The 20551-nt window shown below is 43.2% G+C and overlaps 1 protein-coding gene across 1 annotated transcript in view; it reads left to right on the top strand.

Annotated features, from left to right (window-relative positions):
• The window catches only part of tenm4 (teneurin transmembrane protein 4), a 537020-nt gene that overhangs the window by 321568 nt on the left and 194901 nt on the right, over positions 1–20551 (top strand). The window contains exon 11 of the mRNA XM_068033916.1: positions 18629–18829. Within this exon, the coding sequence (XP_067890017.1) occupies positions 18629–18829 (201 nt within the window). The remainder of the gene's footprint in view (positions 1–18628; positions 18830–20551) is intronic.

Below are 20551 nucleotides of genomic sequence, written 5' to 3'. Positions count from 1 at the left end.
GCAGTGGATTTCTGTACAGCCACTTAGATCAGTTTTGCTTTCAGATTGACAATGCGTATAAGCAAGTTCAAGTGTCAGTCTGTGCTGAGATTTGTAGTGTTCAAGTTGCCTAGTAATTTTAACAGTAGAGAATTCAAATCCCAGGGTCACTTGAACTTGACTGCATTGATGCGGGCAATTTAGCCAGTTCACAACTGGCTTCTTAGCTATGACAGTAGGCATCAGTGGAGAATGCCAGTGGGAAGACTGACAGAATTGGTTAACAATTTCAAGTCCAAATGGGTATGTGTTCAAAATGTATTTTAAAATGTTACATCCGTACCTCTGCAGTTATGTGTGTGAAAGGTTGAGCCTCAATAATTCTAGTGGAAAAACTTTTATATATCCATTGACAGTTAAGCTATTTTAAAAATACAGACAGGATCACAAACATACGATCGAGGCAGAATAAGATCAGTTGGTCCATTGAATCTGTCCCATTCAGCCATGTTGCCACTAAGTAACATGAGAGAGACAGCTCATCAAGTGAGGAGGGTGAGACACTGCCTCACCTAGAATTCTACATATGTGAGCACGAGTGGGGAGCTGGTGTCACCATTGGCAACAATTCAGCCAAATGATGGCATGACCTATGACCTGCGTAAAATGTCCCTCCACTGCCTTTTCCCTCTAGTTCCCTTCTCTCTCCAGGTGCTGTTGTCACCTCCCACAATATAGGCTTCATATCCCATCCGGTTCACTATGATCTTCTAGGGAAGGAAATCTGCCATTACCTTACCTGGTCTGGCCTACGTGTGACTCCAGACCCATAGCAATGTGGTTGCCTCTTAACTGCCCTCTGAAATGGCTTAGCAAACCACTCAGTTGTCAAGGGCAATTAGGGATGGGCAGCAAATGCTGGCCTTGCCAGCAATTCCCACATCCAAGAAAGAATAAAAGAAGTCAAATTGTGTGTGGGGGTGGACGTTGTTGCTGGGTCTCAAACAGGGTTGAAACAACAGCTACACTGTAAGTAAACCCCCAATGTTTCTATATTATCAGAGTCTGTCCTTTCAAATAGAATATCAAACTATATCACCTCACTACCAGGATGTAGAAAAAAAACCCTGCAAATTATTTAACCCTTAATGAATAAAATGTTTAAAATAACACATGGTATCAGAGCTTTAGGATGCAGCTTTGGATGTAAATGTGAGTTGGCATCCAACTTCAGAATTTTGAAAAAGTGGCCACTGATCTGTAATGATCACTGTGCGTTAGACAACCCCAGGCAGCAAAATTTTGCAAAACAGTCTGGTGAAACTTCAGTTAGTTTTTTTTCCCATAAATTTTTAGTTACGTTAGTTGTCAGTCTAAACCTAAATGTAAAGGTTTAAAAGAAAACAACTGCTGAACAATGCAGTTAGGGAAAGATAATATACAGGCTATAAGATTGGTGATGCAATTCCACAGGAAGGGCCCAATGCCACAGTAATATACCAGGATGTTTAGGTTGCATAGCTGTACCTCACCTGTCAGTCAGCATCTGCCAGCGAAATACAACCCCCAGTACTCCCCACCCATCCACAGGCCTGTAATCTCTCAGGAGGGGAAAAAAAACCCAATCCAATTTAGAGAATAGGCTAAGTCAGGGATATTCCTCGCCAACCCCTGAAGATAATCAAATATGAGTTCCAGGAGACCACAAGGTATATCAGCCAACATCCAAACTATGTTTTCTACGCAGTAATATCAGCCTCCTCCAGCTCCATTTTGAACATTTTGGAGTAAATCTGTATCCACTGTACGAGCGAACAAATTAGTCCAAAGGTCAATGACCCTCTGGGAAAAGGAAAACCTCCCGACATCCAACAAAGATGTGCAAAAAAAAAAATCAGAAATTCAATCAGTTTTTGCTTACAATAAGCACCAGAAACAAAATTGAGAAAAGACTATACTAACAGCTACCTGAATGCTTCAATGACTCTAGGATAGAGCATGTTTTTCTTTATTGTAAATGAGACAAAGACCTGTTCATATGACTGCCTGCGGTACTTGGAGTCAACCTCATATTTAGCAACCAGCAGATGTGTCTATCGACTGTACTTTCATTTCTAAGAGAATGCCCAAGCTAGTAATTGCTTCCTTGCTTAAACGACAGCAAAAAAAAATCTACTTGGATGTAGCAGAGAGTTCAAAACATGCCTAGTCCCAAGGAGGTTCCACTGTATTTTAGAATAATTAATCTCTTATGAAGAGCTGCTCTTTAACTATTTCATTCCCATGGATCACCTTTAATAATAAACAAGTCTTTCTCTCTGTGACCTCAGCAAGAGTTTTCTGCAAATGTGTAATGAATATTGCCAAGTAAAGTAAAATCAAATAGAATTGTTTGATAGTCTCATTTTATTTTGCAACCGTAGATTTAATAGGTTATATTCATTGAATGAACAATCTGCAAATGGTTTATATTTTGATTTTTGGTGCAGTAAAGCTACTTTAGTTCTCTAAGAATTAAATAAATCTCGAAATGCTATCAACATAAAGATTTTTAATGTCACAAACACTGGTCACCCAAAAAAAATTCAATTAACTCAGTAAGTAACTCAGCCATAGTCATTAGAATGTATTAAAGCAAATGCAAGAATATAACTGATACCCTTGCTGTACATCGATTCAGACTGTGTAGAAACATCTAGAAAAATACACTTGTATAGCTAAGTCAAACCATGCAAGTAGCATGTGGTGAAAAATTAATTAACACAAGCACAAAAGCTGTACTCCCAGGAAATCCCAGTACATCATATGTCTGATAAGTGTCACACTGCGCTTTTATTACCACTAAGTGCTTGAAACAACAAGCACAGCCTCTAAGGTGCTGGGTTTAGCACTGTCTTGCAGTTGGCAATCTGCAGGATCATTACTTGGTTCACTGCTAATGGGCTAAGGCTGATGTACTACATGCTGATATTCATTTTAACATGTGTTTCACCTACATTTCTTTAGACAAACACCACTGTTAAGTATAATAAAGCAACTAATATTCCAATTCTTTGAAGATGCCAAGAGTGCAGAGTGATTCTAAGCAAAACATTATCCTGCTAAAATAAGGGAAACATTTGGGTCAGGAAAGGTGGGACAGATAGACTCAGCAGGCCAGAGGGCTTTTATGGCTCCACAAAAATGTATTTTAAAAACTACAACTGACTTTTTCTGCAATTGTTTCTAGTGATAGCTTTAAGGGCCAGTAGTTAAGCAGCTCAATGCCAGTTACCAATGAGGGTCCTATGTACATCATAGACTCCCACTGAAACAGGTGGGTGCCTGGCTCGTCCATTTAGAGGCTAAAACCTAAATGGTGGCAGGTAGCAACTGAGCAAGAACAGGGCAGTAAGTGAGCCGCTGGGATTTTCAGAGTTCTTGTGCACATTCCCATTGGGCAGAGAGAATTAAAATCACCCTCAACTGTTGGTAAAAGCAAAATATTGCAGATGCTGGAAATCTGAAATAAAAAGAGAAAGTGCTGGAAATACACAGCAGGTCTGGCAGCATCTGTGGAGAGAGAAACAGAGTCACAGAAAGAAAATGTTAACTCTGTTTCTCTGTCCACAGATGCTGCCAGACTGAGATGTTGGTGTGAGATGCAGTTGCTACTTTTGCATACTGAAGCTACAGCTTAGATTCCATTACACTGATTCAGAGCTATGAGTTTCACCAGCTTTTTTCCCCTTTCTTTGTAAAATGATACAATAATAGAATACAATAATTGTTTGACTTAAATAGAATGTCAAAATTGAGAGAGGTGAATGCTGCAAGCAATCCAGCTGGTGGTTTTGGGAAGCATGTCTCCAATGTAATTACATTATCTCCAATGTAATTGGGTTACTTAATGTATTTTGCCCTTCTGTAGTGGATGATGGCTCACTTATTGTCAAATGTACAGAAGCTAAAACCTGCACCTATAGCCAGTCTTGCATAATTGCACGACTGTTAGATTCTTTGTACTATCAAAATTTGTTAATAATATTAGGCTTCAGTAAACCAATTTTGTGGTATCCCAAAACTAAAACTCTTTGATACTCCTGGGATCTGGCATACCTAGCTATCACTAAAAATATCTTGCAATCCTTTTACCCACAAAATGTATATAGTAGAAAAATATTATGACAGTTTGTGCCATGTGCCCTGGAGAATCTGTTCTTTAGTATCTTCGTAATACTCTTAGAAAAATTTTTCTCTGGAATATCTCAACCTCGATGCCTGCTGTGAGATACAGGTTTGTTTTATAACTTTAATTGTTGATTCCACACCCCCACCCACATCCCAAAAGAAAAAATCTAGGGCACGTGGCACAAACTGTGATGAGGCTTGACTATGTTAACCTCCTTTATATAAAAGGCAAACTCTTCACTTTTCTTATAGCCCCTCCTGTTTTTTCTGAATGCCCATGCATCATCCAGAATTAGTCATGTCTTTGTGATTCCTGCAGTATAATAATAGTTGTTTCCAGTTTGACCACTTTATTTTAAATGCTTCTGTTATTAATGTGTATTTATCTAGTGTGTCTAAATTTGAACGTAAGGAATAATTTCATAAAGCTCCACTACAGTTTCCAGCCCACACTTGCCTCGAGCAAGGCTCGGTATTGGCAGTGGAACCTTGTAAACATAACCATTCACAGTCAACCACAAAACCATTATGTGGAGAATAATCTGTTTACTCCCAGATTAGCTGACATAAATACTACAAGGTCCCAACAACCATACACAGTGTACATTCTAGACATTGGAAACTGGAAGTATTCCAAATATAGCTGAGATCCATTTCCCAATGTGCAAGATAACCTGAAAGAGCTGACCAGGAGCACTTCAATCAACAACAACTATTCACAATTATGTAGCACCTATATTGCAGAAAATCTTCCAAGTAGCTCACAGAGGGGGAGAAAAGAATAAAACAAAATAAATTAAAGTCAGCATGATAAGAACATGCTTATTTAAAGGCCATTCATCCAAAAATAAAATATCTTTCTCATTCATCTTTCTTCCCTGAAACAGAAATGTCCTTTGTTGGCCAGTAAGGAAAAGCATTGGCAGTATGCAGAGCCTGATTAAGAATTCTTGGAGCCCGGATACCAAGAACATTTTGCGTATCACTGTACCCCGATCAATCAAAAGGGAAACATACAGTGAAATGCATGAAGAAATAGGCCTGTAGAATGTTTACACACTTGATTAATAATAATTTCAGCACGGTGCTAAGAAGGCTGAGGTTGGGGTGATTACTTCATGAACATATGAAAAAGCCATCTTAAAGTAGACAGTTGGGCCCTTAGTCTTTCCAAAAAAAAAATGCTTGCAGCAGGGTCTCCCGCATTCACATTTATTTTATGTATGTGTTCAAAATTACCAGTAATGTTGGGAAGTGTTCCTCTGTACATTCTTTTTGTTCTTCAAAACCATAAAATGGCTCCTTATAAATACATTTATGTTTTTACTGCATCAGAGCTATGTTCTCCCCATGCCAAACTATTGCAGCGCAGTTATGACACTGCCATCTACCCAACAGAGCTTCCTATCCACAGAGAGCAAGGCAAATCTAACTGGGCAATTACCAGCTTAATCAACCTCATCCTTACCTGGTCTGGCCTACATGTGACTCCAGAATCACAGCAATGTGGTTGCCTCTTAACTGCCCTCTGAAATGGCATAGCAAGCCACTCAGTTGTCAAGGACAATTAGGGATGGGCAACAAATGCTGGCCTTGCCAGCAATGCCCACATCCCATGAAAGAATAAAAAAAATCCCAATCATCAGCAAAGTGATTGAAAGAGTTATCAATGGTGAGTCATCAACAACATAACCCAGATTCTGCAGTTGCTGTCAGTGTTTCCTGCTGTTCCACGGGAAGTGCTGAAGTTTTCACAGATGGAAATCTATTAGAAATCACTAAATTGATCTGAACCTCCACTTTTTATGCTATTATTCCAGCTATTAAAAACTCTTGACAAAGTTATGCCTTGTTGAATGAAGTTAAACTGAATTCCTAATTGTGTACTATGTCATAATTACTCCTGAACAACCTCCCCTGGCCGGGAAAACCTTATTTTATATTTGTGGAATGTCAATTTTTTTCCATTCCATGATAAAATTCCATTTTAATTATTTTTTTCCCTTTTAAAGTTTGTTTAGGGTATTTCAGCTACTACCTTAATCTCATGCATCTGACCTAGGGCTGAATTTTATAAGCTCGCCGAAAAAGAGGGGCTCGCACACCAAAGGTGCAGTGGCTCATTTAATAGCCAGGGCGGGCGACAACCCTCCCTTCCCCGATCACGTGGAGGGGGCGGACTGTCCGTCCCCGGCAATGGCGTCAGCTGCCTGTGCACAGGCGCTGACACCATTTTTAAAGGGCTTTCAGCCCTACTGCGAAATTTAAATATTAAAAGTTAAAATAGGCCGACTAGAGGGGAGGCTATGTTGGATTTGGTACTTGGCAACGAACCAGGCCAGGTGGCAGATCCCTCGGTGGGAGAGCATTTCGGTGATAGTGATCACAACTCCCTGACCTTTACTATAGTCATGGAGAGGGATAGGAGCAGACGGGATGGGAAAATATTTAATTGGGGAAGGGGGAATTACAATGCTATTAGGCAGGAATTGGGGAACTTAAATTGGGAACAGATGTTCTCAGGGAAATGCACGACAGAAATGTGGAGGTTGTTTAGGGAGCACTTGCTGCGACTGCTGGATAGGTTTGTCCCGATGAGGCAGGGAAGGGATGGTAGGGTGAAGGAACCTTGGATGACAAGAGATGTGGAACAGCTAGTCAAGAGGAAGAAGGAAGCTTACTTAAGGTTGAGGAAGCAAGGATCAGACAGGGCTCGAGAGGGTTACAAGGTAGCCAGGAAGGAACTGAAGAATGGACTTAGGAGAGCTAGAAGGGGACATGAAAAAGTCTTGGCGGGTAGGATTAAGGAAAATCCCAAGGCGTTCTACACTTATGTGAGGAACAAGAGGATGGCCAGAGTGAGGGTAGGGCCAATCAGGGATAGTGGAGGGAACTTGTGCCTGGAGTCGGAGGAGGTAGGGGAGGTCCTTAATGAATACTTTGCTTCAGTATTCACAAGTGAGAGGGACCTGGTCGTTTGTGAGCACAGCGTGGAACAGGCTGATATGCTCGAACAAGTTGATGTTAAGAAGGAGGATGTGCTGGAAATTTTGAAAGACATGAGGATAGATAAGTCCCCGGGGCCAGACGGGATATACCCAAGGTTATTACGGGAAGCGAGGGAAGAGATTGCCGCGCCTTTGGCGATGATCTTTGCGTCCTCACTGTCCACTGGAGGAGTACCAGATGATTGGAGGGTGGCAAGTGTTATTCCCTTGTTCAAGAAAGGGAATAGGGATAACCCTGGGAATTACAGACCAGTCAGTCTTACGTCGGTGGTGGGCAAATTATTGGAGAGGATTCTGAGAGACAGGATTTATGATTATTTGGAAAAGCATAGTTTGATTAGAGATAGTCAGCATGGCTTTGTGAGGGGCAGGTCATGCCTCACAAGCCTTATTGAATTCTTTCAGGATGTAACAAAACACATTGATGAAGGAAGAGCAGTGGATGTGGTGTATATGGATTTTAGCAAGGTGTTTGATAAGGTTTCCCATGGTAGGCTCATTCAGAAAGTAAGGAGGCATGGGATACAGGGAAATTTGGCTGTTTGGATACAGAATTGGCTGGCCCATAGAAGACAGAGGGTGGTAGTAGATGGAAAGTATTCAGCATGGAGCTCAGTGACCAGTGGTGTTCCGCAGGGATCTGTTCTGGGACCTCTGCTCTTTGTGATTTTTATAAATGACTTGGATGAGGAAGTGGAAGGCTGGGTTAGTAAGTTTTCCGATGACACAAAGGTTGCTGGAGTTGTGGATAGTGTGGAGGGCTGTTGTAGGTTGCAACGGGACATTGACAGGATGCAGAGCTGGGCTGAGAAGTGGCAGATGGAGTTCAACCTGGAAAAGTGTGAAGTGATTCATTTTGGAAGGTCGAATTTGAATGCAGAATACAGACTTAAAGACAGGATTCTTGGCAGTGTGGAGGAACAGAGGGATCTTGGGGTCCACGTCCATAGATCCCTCAAAGTTGCCACCCAAGTTGATAGGGTTGTTAAGAAGGCGTATGGGGTGTTGGCTTTCATTAACAGGGGGATTGAGTTTAAGAGCCGCGAGGTTATGCTGCAGCTCTATAAAGCCCTGGTTCGACCACACTTGGAATATTGTGTTCAGTTCTGGTCGCCTCATTATAGGAAGGATGTGGAAGCTTTCGAGAGAGTGCAGAGGAGATTTACCAGAATGCTGCCTGGACTGGAGGGCATGTCTTATGAAGAAAGGTTGAGGGAGCTAGGGCTTTTCACATTGGAGCGAAGAAGGATGAGATGTGACTTGATAGAGGGGTACAAGATGATGAGAGGCATAGATAGAGTGGATAGCCAGAGACTTTTTCCCAGGGCGGAAAGGGCTTTCACCAGGGGGCATAATTTTAAGGTGATTGGAAGAAGGTTTAGGGAAGATGTCAGAGGTAGGTTCTTTACACAGAGAGTGGTGGGTGCGTGGAATGCACTGCCAGCGGTGGTAGTAGAAGCAGATACATTAGGGACATTTAAGCGACTCTTGGATAGGTACATGGATGATAGTAGAATGAAGGGTATGTAGGTAGTTTGATCTTAGAGTAGGTTAAAGGGTCGGCACGACATCGTGGGCCGAAGGGCCTGTACTGTGCTGTACTGTTCTATGTTCTATGTTCTAAAATGAATTTAAAAAATAAATACATCTCTTTTGCCCATCTGCCACCCCCAATAAAAAATTAATTATTTGCCCTTTCCACCCCCACAACACTTACCCTTCACCATTTGACCTTACCCAACCTCCCCTCCCCCTCCCAAACTACACAACTTTCACCTGCAATCCTTCCCACCATCCTCTACACCCATGATGTTAATTTGACTCTGTTCCCCCTCTCCCGGAGTGACAAAATCTTCTTGTTAAAACCTGGTTTGCTGTTTTGGAGAATTCTTCAATGTGATTGGCTGCTTAGCCTACTTGATAACATCACTGTTACTAGGGGCCAGATTTTACCAAGCCCACGACGTCGGGCTCAATGGCAGAGTGGGCCGGAAGATGGTTGCGGCAGTGGTCTGCAACACAGGCCGATGCCGGGAAGGCCCGGCCTGACACTCCCAACAGCGGCGAGGCTCTGTGGCGGCCTCCCCGCCGCTGGGCAATGGGACTTCAATTTCAATATTTAAATCAAAGACATGAATAAATTTAAATGAACTTACCCGTAATCTTCCGGGCCCATCGCGATCCTCAGTGCAGTGGCCGGCATTCCCATGCCTTCAATTTCCCACCTGGGGAAAGCCGGCGTGACACTGTTGGGGAGGGAGGAGTTAAGATTTCCAGTGTGGGGGCGGTGGGGGACGGGGTCAAATAAATGAAATGAGTGTAGAGGATGGTGGGAAGGGGTGCACTTTAAACTTTGTGCAGTCTGGGAGGGAAGGTAATGTTTTAAAGCTAAGTGTTTTTGGGGGTGGGAAGGCAAATACCTAATGTAATTTTTATTTGGTGGTTGGAAAGGAGCGTTACAATTTTATTTTGTAAATTTTGAGCAGGATTCACTTTAAAAATTTAAATTTGCCGGCAGGGTTGGCTGCCCTTTAAAGATGGCATCTGCGCCTGCGCAAAGGCAGCTGACGCAATTGCCAGTGATGGACAGCCCGTCCCCTCCACATGATTGAGGGGGAGGACACTGCCCCCGCTATTTAAATGAGCTGCCGCGCTGGAGATCGCAGCGGCTCGCGGGCTGCCATTTTTTGAGCCTGCCGCTGAGACCGGTGGTGGGCTCTTAAAATCCAACCCTAAATGTCAGATTAATGTCTGGAAGGGGGCAATCCACACCACAGAAATCACTAGATCTTTGTGGGCAGCTTTCTTCAAGGTCAGCGGTGAGTGCCATTCCTTTGGCCTAAAAATCTGAGCTAATAAATATAGCCACAGTACTGGCATTTACTTGAGAATTGGAAAATTAGCTAGGTATTCCCTGTCCAGCAAAAGTAGAACAAATCCAACATGGCCAATTATACTGCCCTATCAGCCGACCACTGATTATCAGCAAAGCGATGGAAGGAATCAACAAAAGTGACACTTACAACAACCTGCCCATTGACATTCAGTTCAGGTTCCATCAAAACTCTGCTCCAGATCTCATCACCTCCTTGATGCACACAAGGGCTGATTACCAGAGAGAAGTGGAGGTTAACTTCCCTCAAGATCAAGGCAGCACTCAAACGAATATGGCATCAAGAAGCCCTACTAAAACTGAAGTCAATTCAGGTCAAGGGGAAATCCTCCAGTGACTGGAGTCCCTCAAGGCACTATGTTGGACTCCATCATCTTTAGCTTGTTCATTAATGGGCTTCCCTCAATCATAAGATCAATAACAATAATGATTCCACAATGTTCCATTCTATTCTATTCACAACTCCTCTGATAAGGAAGTAGCCAGTACAGCAGGGCTGTGTTCTGGGCCCGTCCTTATTCGCCATCTTTTTCAGCATGATGTTGCAGCAGGCAACAAGGGCCTTAAGGAGGGAATTTACGTACGCTTCCGGACTGAGGAAGGCCTTTTCAACATCAGGCGTCTTCAGACTCATACAAAGACACAAGAAAAACTCATGCGTGAACTTCTTTTCGCCGATGACTGCGCCCTCCTGGCCCACAGTCAGTCAGACCTGCAACGTATAACAACACATTTTTCCGAGGCGGCACAACTCTTCAGAATAAAAATCAGTTAAAAGAAAACTGAAGTCCTGCATCAGCCTGCACCCCAAGAAGAATATAGACCACCAAGCATTGTCATCGAGGGAACCTAGCTGAATGCCGTCAAGCAATTTACTTATTTGGGGAGCGTCATCTCTTTTGATGCCACCATAGACAAGGAAATGGACTATAGGCTTTCAAAAGCAAACAGTACATTCAACAGACTCTACAACCGTGTGTCGAGCAACCACAGCCTCAGAGCACAGACCAAACTCAAAGTGTACAAAACCATAGCCCTCACCACCCTTCTGTATGGCGCCGAGTAATGGGTCCTAAACCGCTGTCATGTACGCCTTCTAGAGCGCTTCCACCAGTGCTGCATCTTCAAGATCCACTGGCAGGACCACATCACAAACATTGAAGTCCTGGAAACAGCCAACATCACCAGCATCGAGGACATCCTCCTGCAAAGCCAACTGCATTGGGACAATCACATTGCCCAGATGGACGACAGTCGCCTGCCCAAGATCATGTTGTATGGAGAGCTAACCACTGGTAAACGGAACAGAGGGGCTGCATGCAAATGTTTCAAGGACTCTCTGAAGAAGTCCCTCTCTGTCTGCCATATCGACCATCGCCAGTGGGAAGCGCAGGCCATAGATCCTGATGCCTGGAGATGCTACATCAAGAGGGCTACAGACACCTTTGAGACTGAGCGAAGAACCAGCATGAAAGAGAAAAGGAAGAGAAGGATAGATCTATTTGCCCCCAGCAGCAAGAGCGAAGAACCAGCATGAAAGAGAAAAAGAAGAGAAGGATAGATCTATTTGCCCCCAGCAGCGACTACACCTTCACTTGCACCCACTGTGGGAGAATCTGCCGGTAACGGATAGGCCTGACTAGCCACCAGCGGGCCTGCAACCGATGAGTACAACCTTCCCAAAATCTTAGTCTGCGAAGAAATGCCAAGAGACAGCAGGACCTGGATAACATTCAGACTTGGGTTAACAAGTGGCAGATAACATTCATACCACAAAAGTGCTAGCCAATGACCATCTCCAACAAGAAAAAAATCTAACCACCTCCCGACCTTCAATGATACAAACATCATCTAACCACCCACCATCAACATCCTGAGCCAGCTACATTCATAGCATGGTTAAAACAGCAGGTCAGAGGTTGATTATTCTGTGACGAGTTCCTTTTTCCTGATTCCTAAAGCCTCTCCATTATCTCCAAGACTTGTCAAGAGTGTGATGGAATAAGCACCACTTGCCTTTCACTTGATCAGTATCTCTACATTGGACTCAATAACCATTGACTCCACTACTGGGACATTGTAACTACAGAATGTACAATCTACAGGATGCACTGCAACAATTTGCCACAGTTACTATGACAACATCTCCCTCCTCTATGACCCCTATACACCAAAAAGGACAAGAACAATAAGATCATGGGAATACCATCATATTCTCCCCAAAGTCACACTATTCTGACTTGGAGACATGCCACTGTCGCTTCATCAGTACTGAATCAAAATCCTGAAATACCCTATGTTGGAATTTAGGGTATCAGAGTCAATCAACCCTTTAACCACTTCACTCTCAAGCTCTGAGATGATTCAAAGTGATAACCTTTATTGGTGACAGTGGTTATATTTTATTTAGCATGAGTAAAACTTGACACATACTAATGTCTGAGCAGTGGTATCAAAGCACAACCATTACACCCTGGGTAGAAGTGCGATCTCCACATAACTACCCTCTGATTATTGTAATACCTGTACAATATCTGTGCTGGGGGAAACTCCTCATACTTTCTTTACACAGAAAAGCCTTTGGAGACCAATTTAACCCAATCATTATCTCACTATTATTTGATTGGCCCAATTACAAAGGATATCATTTATCCATCTGCCCATCAAAGCCAGGTCAGAATCTCAAGATCTCTCACCTCCCACACCCTTATCAGCTCGTAAACATGTCAATGCTAGTGCTTGACCAAAGCATGGAAAACATAGTGGCCTTGGTACTTGGCTATTTTGTCTTGGCTCTACCCACATTTGGTCCTTTGAGATTCTACTAAGGTGTTTATCTTTTCGTTCTCATGTAGCAGGCTGCCTGATTTCACACTCTACCTGATTTCTGCTGAAGTTTACCCTTTTACAATATGGTCCCTTTCAAAGCCTTCAGGGTCAAAACATTTTGCCAATGAAACCCAAACCACAATTCCCCATCAAGTTACCTCTCAGCCACTTTTACGGAGAGTATATTACAAGCAGGTTTAAACATATAGTTCAGTATAAGATTCAGTATAACAGTGAAATTAAAGAAATGTACAGTCAGTCATAGCATTTAAGTTAGTTTTCATTAATTAGCAAGAAAACCCAATGTAGGGAATTCTCAAGATTCTTACATGTACCACCAACATTGTGGGAATCCCATCACCATAAGGACAAAACAGTTCAGGGAGAAGACTCAGCACCACCTTCTCAGATCATCTGTGGATAGGCAATAAATATGGCCTTGCCAAAATGGTGGGGTTGTATGTTCCTTTTCCTACAGGGTGATGGTGAACCAGTTTTTTTTAATGACAATCCAGTACTTTTCCATGGCCATTTTTCTGATGTTAACCCACTAATTCCAAAATTTGATAATTTGCTATTGTGAGATTTGAGTTCACAACTTCTGAGTTTTTAGTCCAATACCATGACCACTACACTGCCATACCTTCAAGCTGTAACTTTTATTACCTGTTTGAGGCAAGAGGGGCAATAGTCAAACATTATCACCAAGTATCCTCTCTGAACCATAGGCCAGAATGTTACGCCCTCCCTCCAAAGAGCGGGCTGGTGCTGGGGGGCTGAGGGGGTCGTAAAATGGAGTGGGAGGCTCGGGGGGGCCTTCCCAACCCGCTCCTGCCTCCACCGCCATTTTATGCGAGTCAGCAGCGGCAGAAAACTGCCCACCCGCCCCAGGCTAATCTTGGCCCTTAAATGGCCAATTGATGGCCACATAAGGGCCTCTGCCCGCCACCACGGGGATTTTACCCTTAGACAGTTGGACGGCCCAGGCCTGAGAAAAGCCACGTGACAAAAGCAGGCGGCTTTCTGACAGCCTGTGGGGGGGGGGGGGGGGCTGGTGGTGGGGGCCTCCATGAGGAACAGGGTGCCCCAACCACCCCCAATGCCCAGCACACCTCTCACCACCACCCACCCCCCCAATCGATCCCCGCCTTGTCACGCCAGGGCCCGACTGATCACCCCCCGCAAGCTCCCAAAAACTCACCTTTTTGGGGCCATCCTTCGTCTTCCTGCTGAAGCTGGGTGTAGACCCAGCAGTGACCACTGCTCCTGGTGGCGGTTTTGGAACTAAGAGCTGCTGACATGCTGATTAGCCAGCAGCTCCATTAGGCGGACTTCCACCCCAATTAAGGGCCTGGAGACTGTAAAATCCAGACTGGATCCCCAGGCTCGGTGGGGGGCGGGATCGCCACCAACTCTTCTGTTGGTGGATGGCTCCTGTCCACCAAGGGAAAAATTCAGGACATAGAATCATAGAATAGTTACAGAGCAGAAGGAAGCCATTCAGCCCATCGAGTCTGCACCAGCACTCTGCAAGAACAATTCAGCCAGTCCCACAACCCTGCCCTTTCCCTGCAACCCTGCACATTTTTATCTTCAGGAGTTTATCCAATTCCCTTTTGAAAGCTGCAATTGAATCTGCCTCCACCACACTCTCAGGCTGTGCATTCCAGGTCCTAACTGCATAAAACAAGTATTCTCATGTCACCTTGGTTCTTTTAACGATCACCTTAAAACAATGTCCTCTGGCTTTCGATTTCTCTGCCAAAGGGAACAGCTTCTCTCTATCTACTCTGTCTAGATCCCTCACAATTTTGAAGGTCAAAAATAATAGTGCAAATTAAATTATAACTTATAATGAACGTCAACTTATTCAGTTGCAGAAAAAAAGTTAAATTGTCGTGAATGACAACTTTCAATGTATCAGAAAAATACATTTTCTTTAAATAACTGCAGTGAGATAGTGAAAAAACATGAATTTCTGTGCCAGAAATTAGATCACTATACATGACTAATGGAGTTTATAAAGTTGGAAAATTGAATATTTAAGTATTTATAAGAGATTTAGTCATTATATGATCTCAGATTCAAGGTGATTTTCATTTAAAACTTGTATGGTTCCTCATTATTCTTAACGTGTTAGGAGCTCGACTGAACACATCGGGAAATTAAAGCATCAGTGTTGGTAGAAGTCTGCTTCAACATTGCTAGAGTGATCACTGGCCCTGAATGGAAGTTGATCTCAATTATAGCATTGCAATTTTTGACAGGCCTTAAAGTGTCCACTCAAAATATAAGGCTGAAGAAAGCTTTAATTTTTATTTGGTGAATTCCATTCACTGCCAGTGAGTTCATTCTCCTCATCCCCACCGTTCCCTCCCCTCAGATTCGACCTGCTGACCAACTCCGCGTGAGAGCTGACTGATTTCCCACCCTCCGCAACAATAAGCTGCAACAGTGCAGACATTTGGTGCCTGCAGCTCACTGGTTGCATTTAAATGAAGGCCATAGCTCATGCGGCCCATGTGTCAGTCTGGGCAGTGTTTGAGCAGATGGTTTGACAGTAAAGTTCCTGATCTTGTGCTCACCCAAAATCTGCACATGAGCCCAGCCTGTTCAATCTTTTCATCGGTTATGGTATCATCCTTGTAAATTTTTCTTGCACCTTCACCAGTGCTTCTGTAGCCTTTTTGTAATATGGAGACCAGAACTGTGCAAACCTTTTGTTAAAAATAAAATTGAAGAAGTTGAAATGTATCATGCATTTAATTTATCTTGTTTTAGCTGAGTTGTGGATAGTTAAGCAGCTTAATCAGAATTTTTATGTATTTAAAATGTCTTCCAATTTCAATGTCAGCAAGTTGTACAATTTTCTGTCCAGATCCAGAAAATGCACATGTTTGAAGAATAGTAATTTATCTTAAGGCCTTTACATCTAGCTTCATGTCTTTATGTTTCCCTCTGGCAGATATTGCACCAAGAGTAGATGTATGCGTTACCATTTACATATTCATTTAAAAAGTAATGGCGTTTGTGACAAATTGTCAAAAGTGCTCTTCAATGCAAATTTTTCCAACCTTGAGTCTTTTATGCTTTTTACTGTGGGGTTGTAGAATATGTTTTAATTTACAATTGAAGAAGTTTAAAACCTGACTAACTGAGAGTGATCTAAGAAAGCTTGAAGGAGGTGATTGAGAAGTGATCTTGTAGAAGCACAAGAGACTTAGAATAGGATTTAGAATCATGTACAATGTTTGTCCCGTATACACTCCTCGCAAGGTTTCTTGCCAGCAACACAGAGTTGGAAAAGTTTCCCTTAAATACCCACTTTGAAAAGTGGAAAATAGAGATGAAAATTCATCTGTAGTAGCATCACACACCTTGAAAAATGCAACATTCACAAAAAAAATTGCCTTGTAATGTCTGCTGGACAGCATCGTCAAGAAGGAATAACTGCAAATACCCAGAACTGCTTTCCAGAACACCCTGGCAACATAACTACAAAAAATATTAATGCTGTTCATACATTGTTTTCTGTGCATGGCCTTTTCCCACAGAAGTTTTCAGTTATATATAAAAATATAAGAAATAAGAGCACAAGTGGGCCATACAGCCCCTCAAACCTGCTCTGTCATTCAATAAGATTATGGCTAATCATGGGTCTCAACTTCACTTTCCTGCTTGTTCCTCATATCCCTTGATTGCCTTCGAGTCCAAAAATCAATCTCAACCTTGAATACACTCAAGAACTGAGCATCCACAGCATTCTAAAGTAGAGGATTCCAAAGATTCACAACCCTCTGAATGAAGAAATTACCCCTCATCTCAGTTCTAAATGAGTGACGCCTTATCCTGTGACTATGCCCCTTAGTTGTAGACTCCCCAGCCAGGCGAAACAGCCTCTCAGTGTATACCCTGTGAAGCCCCTTCAAAATCTTGTATGTTTCAATGAGATCACCTCTCGTTCTTCTAAACTCCAGAGTGTATTGCCCATGCTACTCAATGACTCCACATAGGACAATCCTTTTGCCCCAGGAATCAATCTAGTGAACCTTCATTGCACTGCTTCTAAGTATATTCTTCCTTTATGGAAACCAAAACTGTACAGAGAACTCCAATGATCTTATCAAAGCCCTGTACAATTGTAGCAAGACTGTCTTAACCTTGTACCCCAACACCTTGCAACAAAGGCCAGCATACTATTTGGCTTCCTAATTGCTTGTACATGCACTTTAACTTGCTGTGTTTCATATACAAGGACACCCAAATCCCTCAGAACACCAACATTTAATAGTTTTTCATCATCTGAAAAATATTCAGTTTTTCTATTCTTCCTATCAAAGTGGATAGCCTCCCACTATACTCCATCTGTCATCTACTTGCCCACTCATTTAACCTGTCTGTACACCTTTGCAGCCTCTTAGTGTGCTCCTCACAGCTTACTTTCCCACCCAGCTTTGTATCGCCAGCAAACTTGGATACATTACACTCAGTCCCTTCATCTAAGTCATGAATATAGAATGTAAATAGCTGAGGCTCCAGCACTGATCATTGTGGCACTCCACTAGTATCAGCCAGCCAACCTGAAAATATTTCTACTCTCTGTTTACTGTCCATTAACAAATCTTCTATCCATGCTAATACATTATACCCCAGCTCCATGAGCTGTTATCTTGTGCAACAATATTTCATCTGACACCTGATCAAATGCCTTTTGGAAATCCAAATATAATACGTCCACTGGTTCCCCTTTATCTATCCTGCTAGTTACATCCTCAAAAAACTCTGTTCGTTAAACATGATTTCCCTTTCACAAAACCCTGCCTAATCCTGTTATGAATTTCTAAGTGCCTGTTACCACTTCATTAACAATGGATTCCAGCATTTTCCTATTGACTGATGTCAGGCTAACTGACCTGTAACTCCTTGTTTTCTCTCACTCTCCTTTCTTGAATAACGATGTTGTATTTGCTGCCTTCCAATCCACTGGGACCAGTCCAGAATATAGGGAATAAAAACAAAATACTGCGGATGCTGGAAATCTGAAATAAAAACAAGAAATGCTGGAACCACTCAGCAGGTCTGGCAGCATCTGTGGCAGGAGAAGCAGAGTTAATGTTTCGGGTCAGTGACCCTTCATCGGAACTCCAGTTCTGAAGAAGGGTCACTGACCTGAAACATTAACTCTGCTTCTCTCTCCACAGATGCTGCCAGACCTGCTGAGTATTTCCAGCATTTCTTGTTTTTATTTCTGCCATTTCCTTATTCTCCATTAGAATTTCCCCTGTCTCAACTGCTAAGGGACCCATGTTTATTTTCGCTACTCTCTTCCTTTTGCATACTTATTGAAGCTCTTAAAATCTGCTTTTGTATTTTTATATTTCTTGCTAGTTTACTTTGTGCCCTTTTTTTCTGTAAAGCAGTATTTCCTGGAGGCAAATGATGTTGTGCATTGAATCTGAAAAGCTTTCAGATCTAATACAGCTCAAATTAACCACTCATATTGAACACAATTGCTGGGGGGCAGACTGTCTTGTGACCTCAGAGTGTCTGTATGGCTGACATTGTGGCTCAAGTAATTTTGTTTTAAATAAGTATGATGATAACTGATGTCGTTATGACCCTGAGTGTTTTTATGTGACAGTAAAACAAGATTTTGTGTATTTGCTATTTATCTGATGTGGTCTTGAAAAACAGTTTGAGTATAATAGATTTGAGGCTCTAAAGCTGGTTGGTACTCCTTATTTTTCAGTGGACTGCTTAGACTCAACATGTTCTGGACGAGGAATTTGTGTTCGTGGAGAATGTCATTGTGCCACTGGCTGGGGTGGATCAAACTGCGAGACTCCAAGAACAGCTTGTGCAGACCAATGTTCAGGACATGGGACATTCCAACCAGATACAAAGACCTGCAATTGTGACCTTACCTGGACAGGCTATGATTGTTCCATGGGTAATACACTCAACTATTCTAACTTTTATATTAGGAGAGCAATTGTACAATTGCTACAGCTTTGTTGTGATGGAATCAAACAGTGGTTAGAGTCTGTGTAACACGTTATTCATACCTTAGTGTTGTCTGCAGGACAGTGTCACAAAGGTTGCTGATATTCACTGTCTAATTCATTTGAAAACCAACTGAAAAGTTAAAATTTGTAAGTCTGGATATCAGGTATAAATCTATTTCTAATTCAAGCTGTAAGATACAATAATCATTGAATTTCCAACCACCGCTTCCCATAAGAGAAAGCTGCTCTTTTCTTAAGCATGCTTATTTTCTTCATCCCTTGGCTTCTGCAGCCACTCAAATGAATCTTCCACTTATTTCTTTCCAGGCATTATTATTTGAGCACACAACATGGGCTGAATTTTACCGGCCACTCAACACCGTGAATCGCGGCGACCGGTAAAATTCTGCGGAGAGAGGCCCGCCTCGATCCCCAATGTTGAGAATGACCAGCTGGATATTGTCGGCGGTGGAGGGACCTCAGTGCAGCTCCCCCACTGCCCGGCAGCAGCATCCCAATTACTATATTCAAAACGGTATTTATCTCTCCTGATTATGTAGCCTGCCACCCCTCGCTCCACACTTCCACATTATACATTGAACAGGTAGCCGTCACGTGCGTCCTGTTCACGAACAGAAAAGCCGATGGGTCATCAGAGGCAGAAGTTTTCGCCAGCGAAGGTAAGTAAAGATATTCAGGGGTCTCACTCTGCATACTGGAAGGGAGGAGGGAGGGGGGGTGATATTCAGGGGTTCCACTCTGCATACTGGAAGGGAGGGGGGGGGGGATATTCAGGGGTCCCACTCTGCATACTGGAAGGGAGCCAGTGCGATTCCGCCCTTCGTAATGGTTGGCATTGATTGTGCCATTGATTGCCTCTGTCAGTGAAGGAGCAATGGCACTTGAGTCACCCCGTATGTGGGGAGAGTGCCAGAGACGGTAGGCGTGTGAAGCTTATATGTCTTGTGGGCTAATCGATGCAGCTTGTATAATCTTTATGTGGTCATGCGGTGCCACTCTTAGTGAGAGCTAAGACGGGCAATGCCATGCCATGCCACATAGTTGCTGCATGAAAGCATTGATGTACCACTCAACATCAATCTCTGCCCTTTCAGGAACTATCAAAGAATTGATGAAACTGAGTTGAATAGCAACTTTAAGATGGGAATGGTTCACCCTATATTCATTGATGTGCTCCTTGAGAGGACCCATATGCACCGCAGGCAAAACCAACAGGCAGTTGCAGCACACATCGAGACCCCCAGTCGTGAGCAGCAGCACCCAAGGACAGCTCACCACTACAGATTGCCGTGCATCTACAGGTCCCGCATTACATACCTGCAGATTACAGAGCGCCAATGTCAGAGGAAACTGCAGATGTCGAGAGAGGCCCATCTCTGTGCCCTGCTGAATGATGACCTGCAGCCCAGGGGCTTTGGGGGACATCCTATGCCTGTGGTCCTCAAAGTGACAGCAGCTCTCAATTTCTACGCCTGTGCATCATTTCAGGGGCTCACTGTTCCAGAGGGCTGGTGACTATATCCACTTCATGACCGACCCTGAAAGCCAAGCCCAGAGGGCCACTGGTTTTGGCTCCATCGCAGGATTCCCACAGGTGCTAGGGCTCATCGATTGCACCCATGTGGCCATCAAGGCTCTCACTGGGC

The sequence above is a fragment of the Heterodontus francisci genome, chromosome 6, assembly GCF_036365525.1.
Source record: "Heterodontus francisci isolate sHetFra1 chromosome 6, sHetFra1.hap1, whole genome shotgun sequence".
Taxonomy (NCBI): domain Eukaryota; kingdom Metazoa; phylum Chordata; class Chondrichthyes; order Heterodontiformes; family Heterodontidae; genus Heterodontus; species Heterodontus francisci.
Note: the sequence above shows the minus strand (reverse complement) of the source record. Positions and strands in the feature narration are given on the sequence as shown.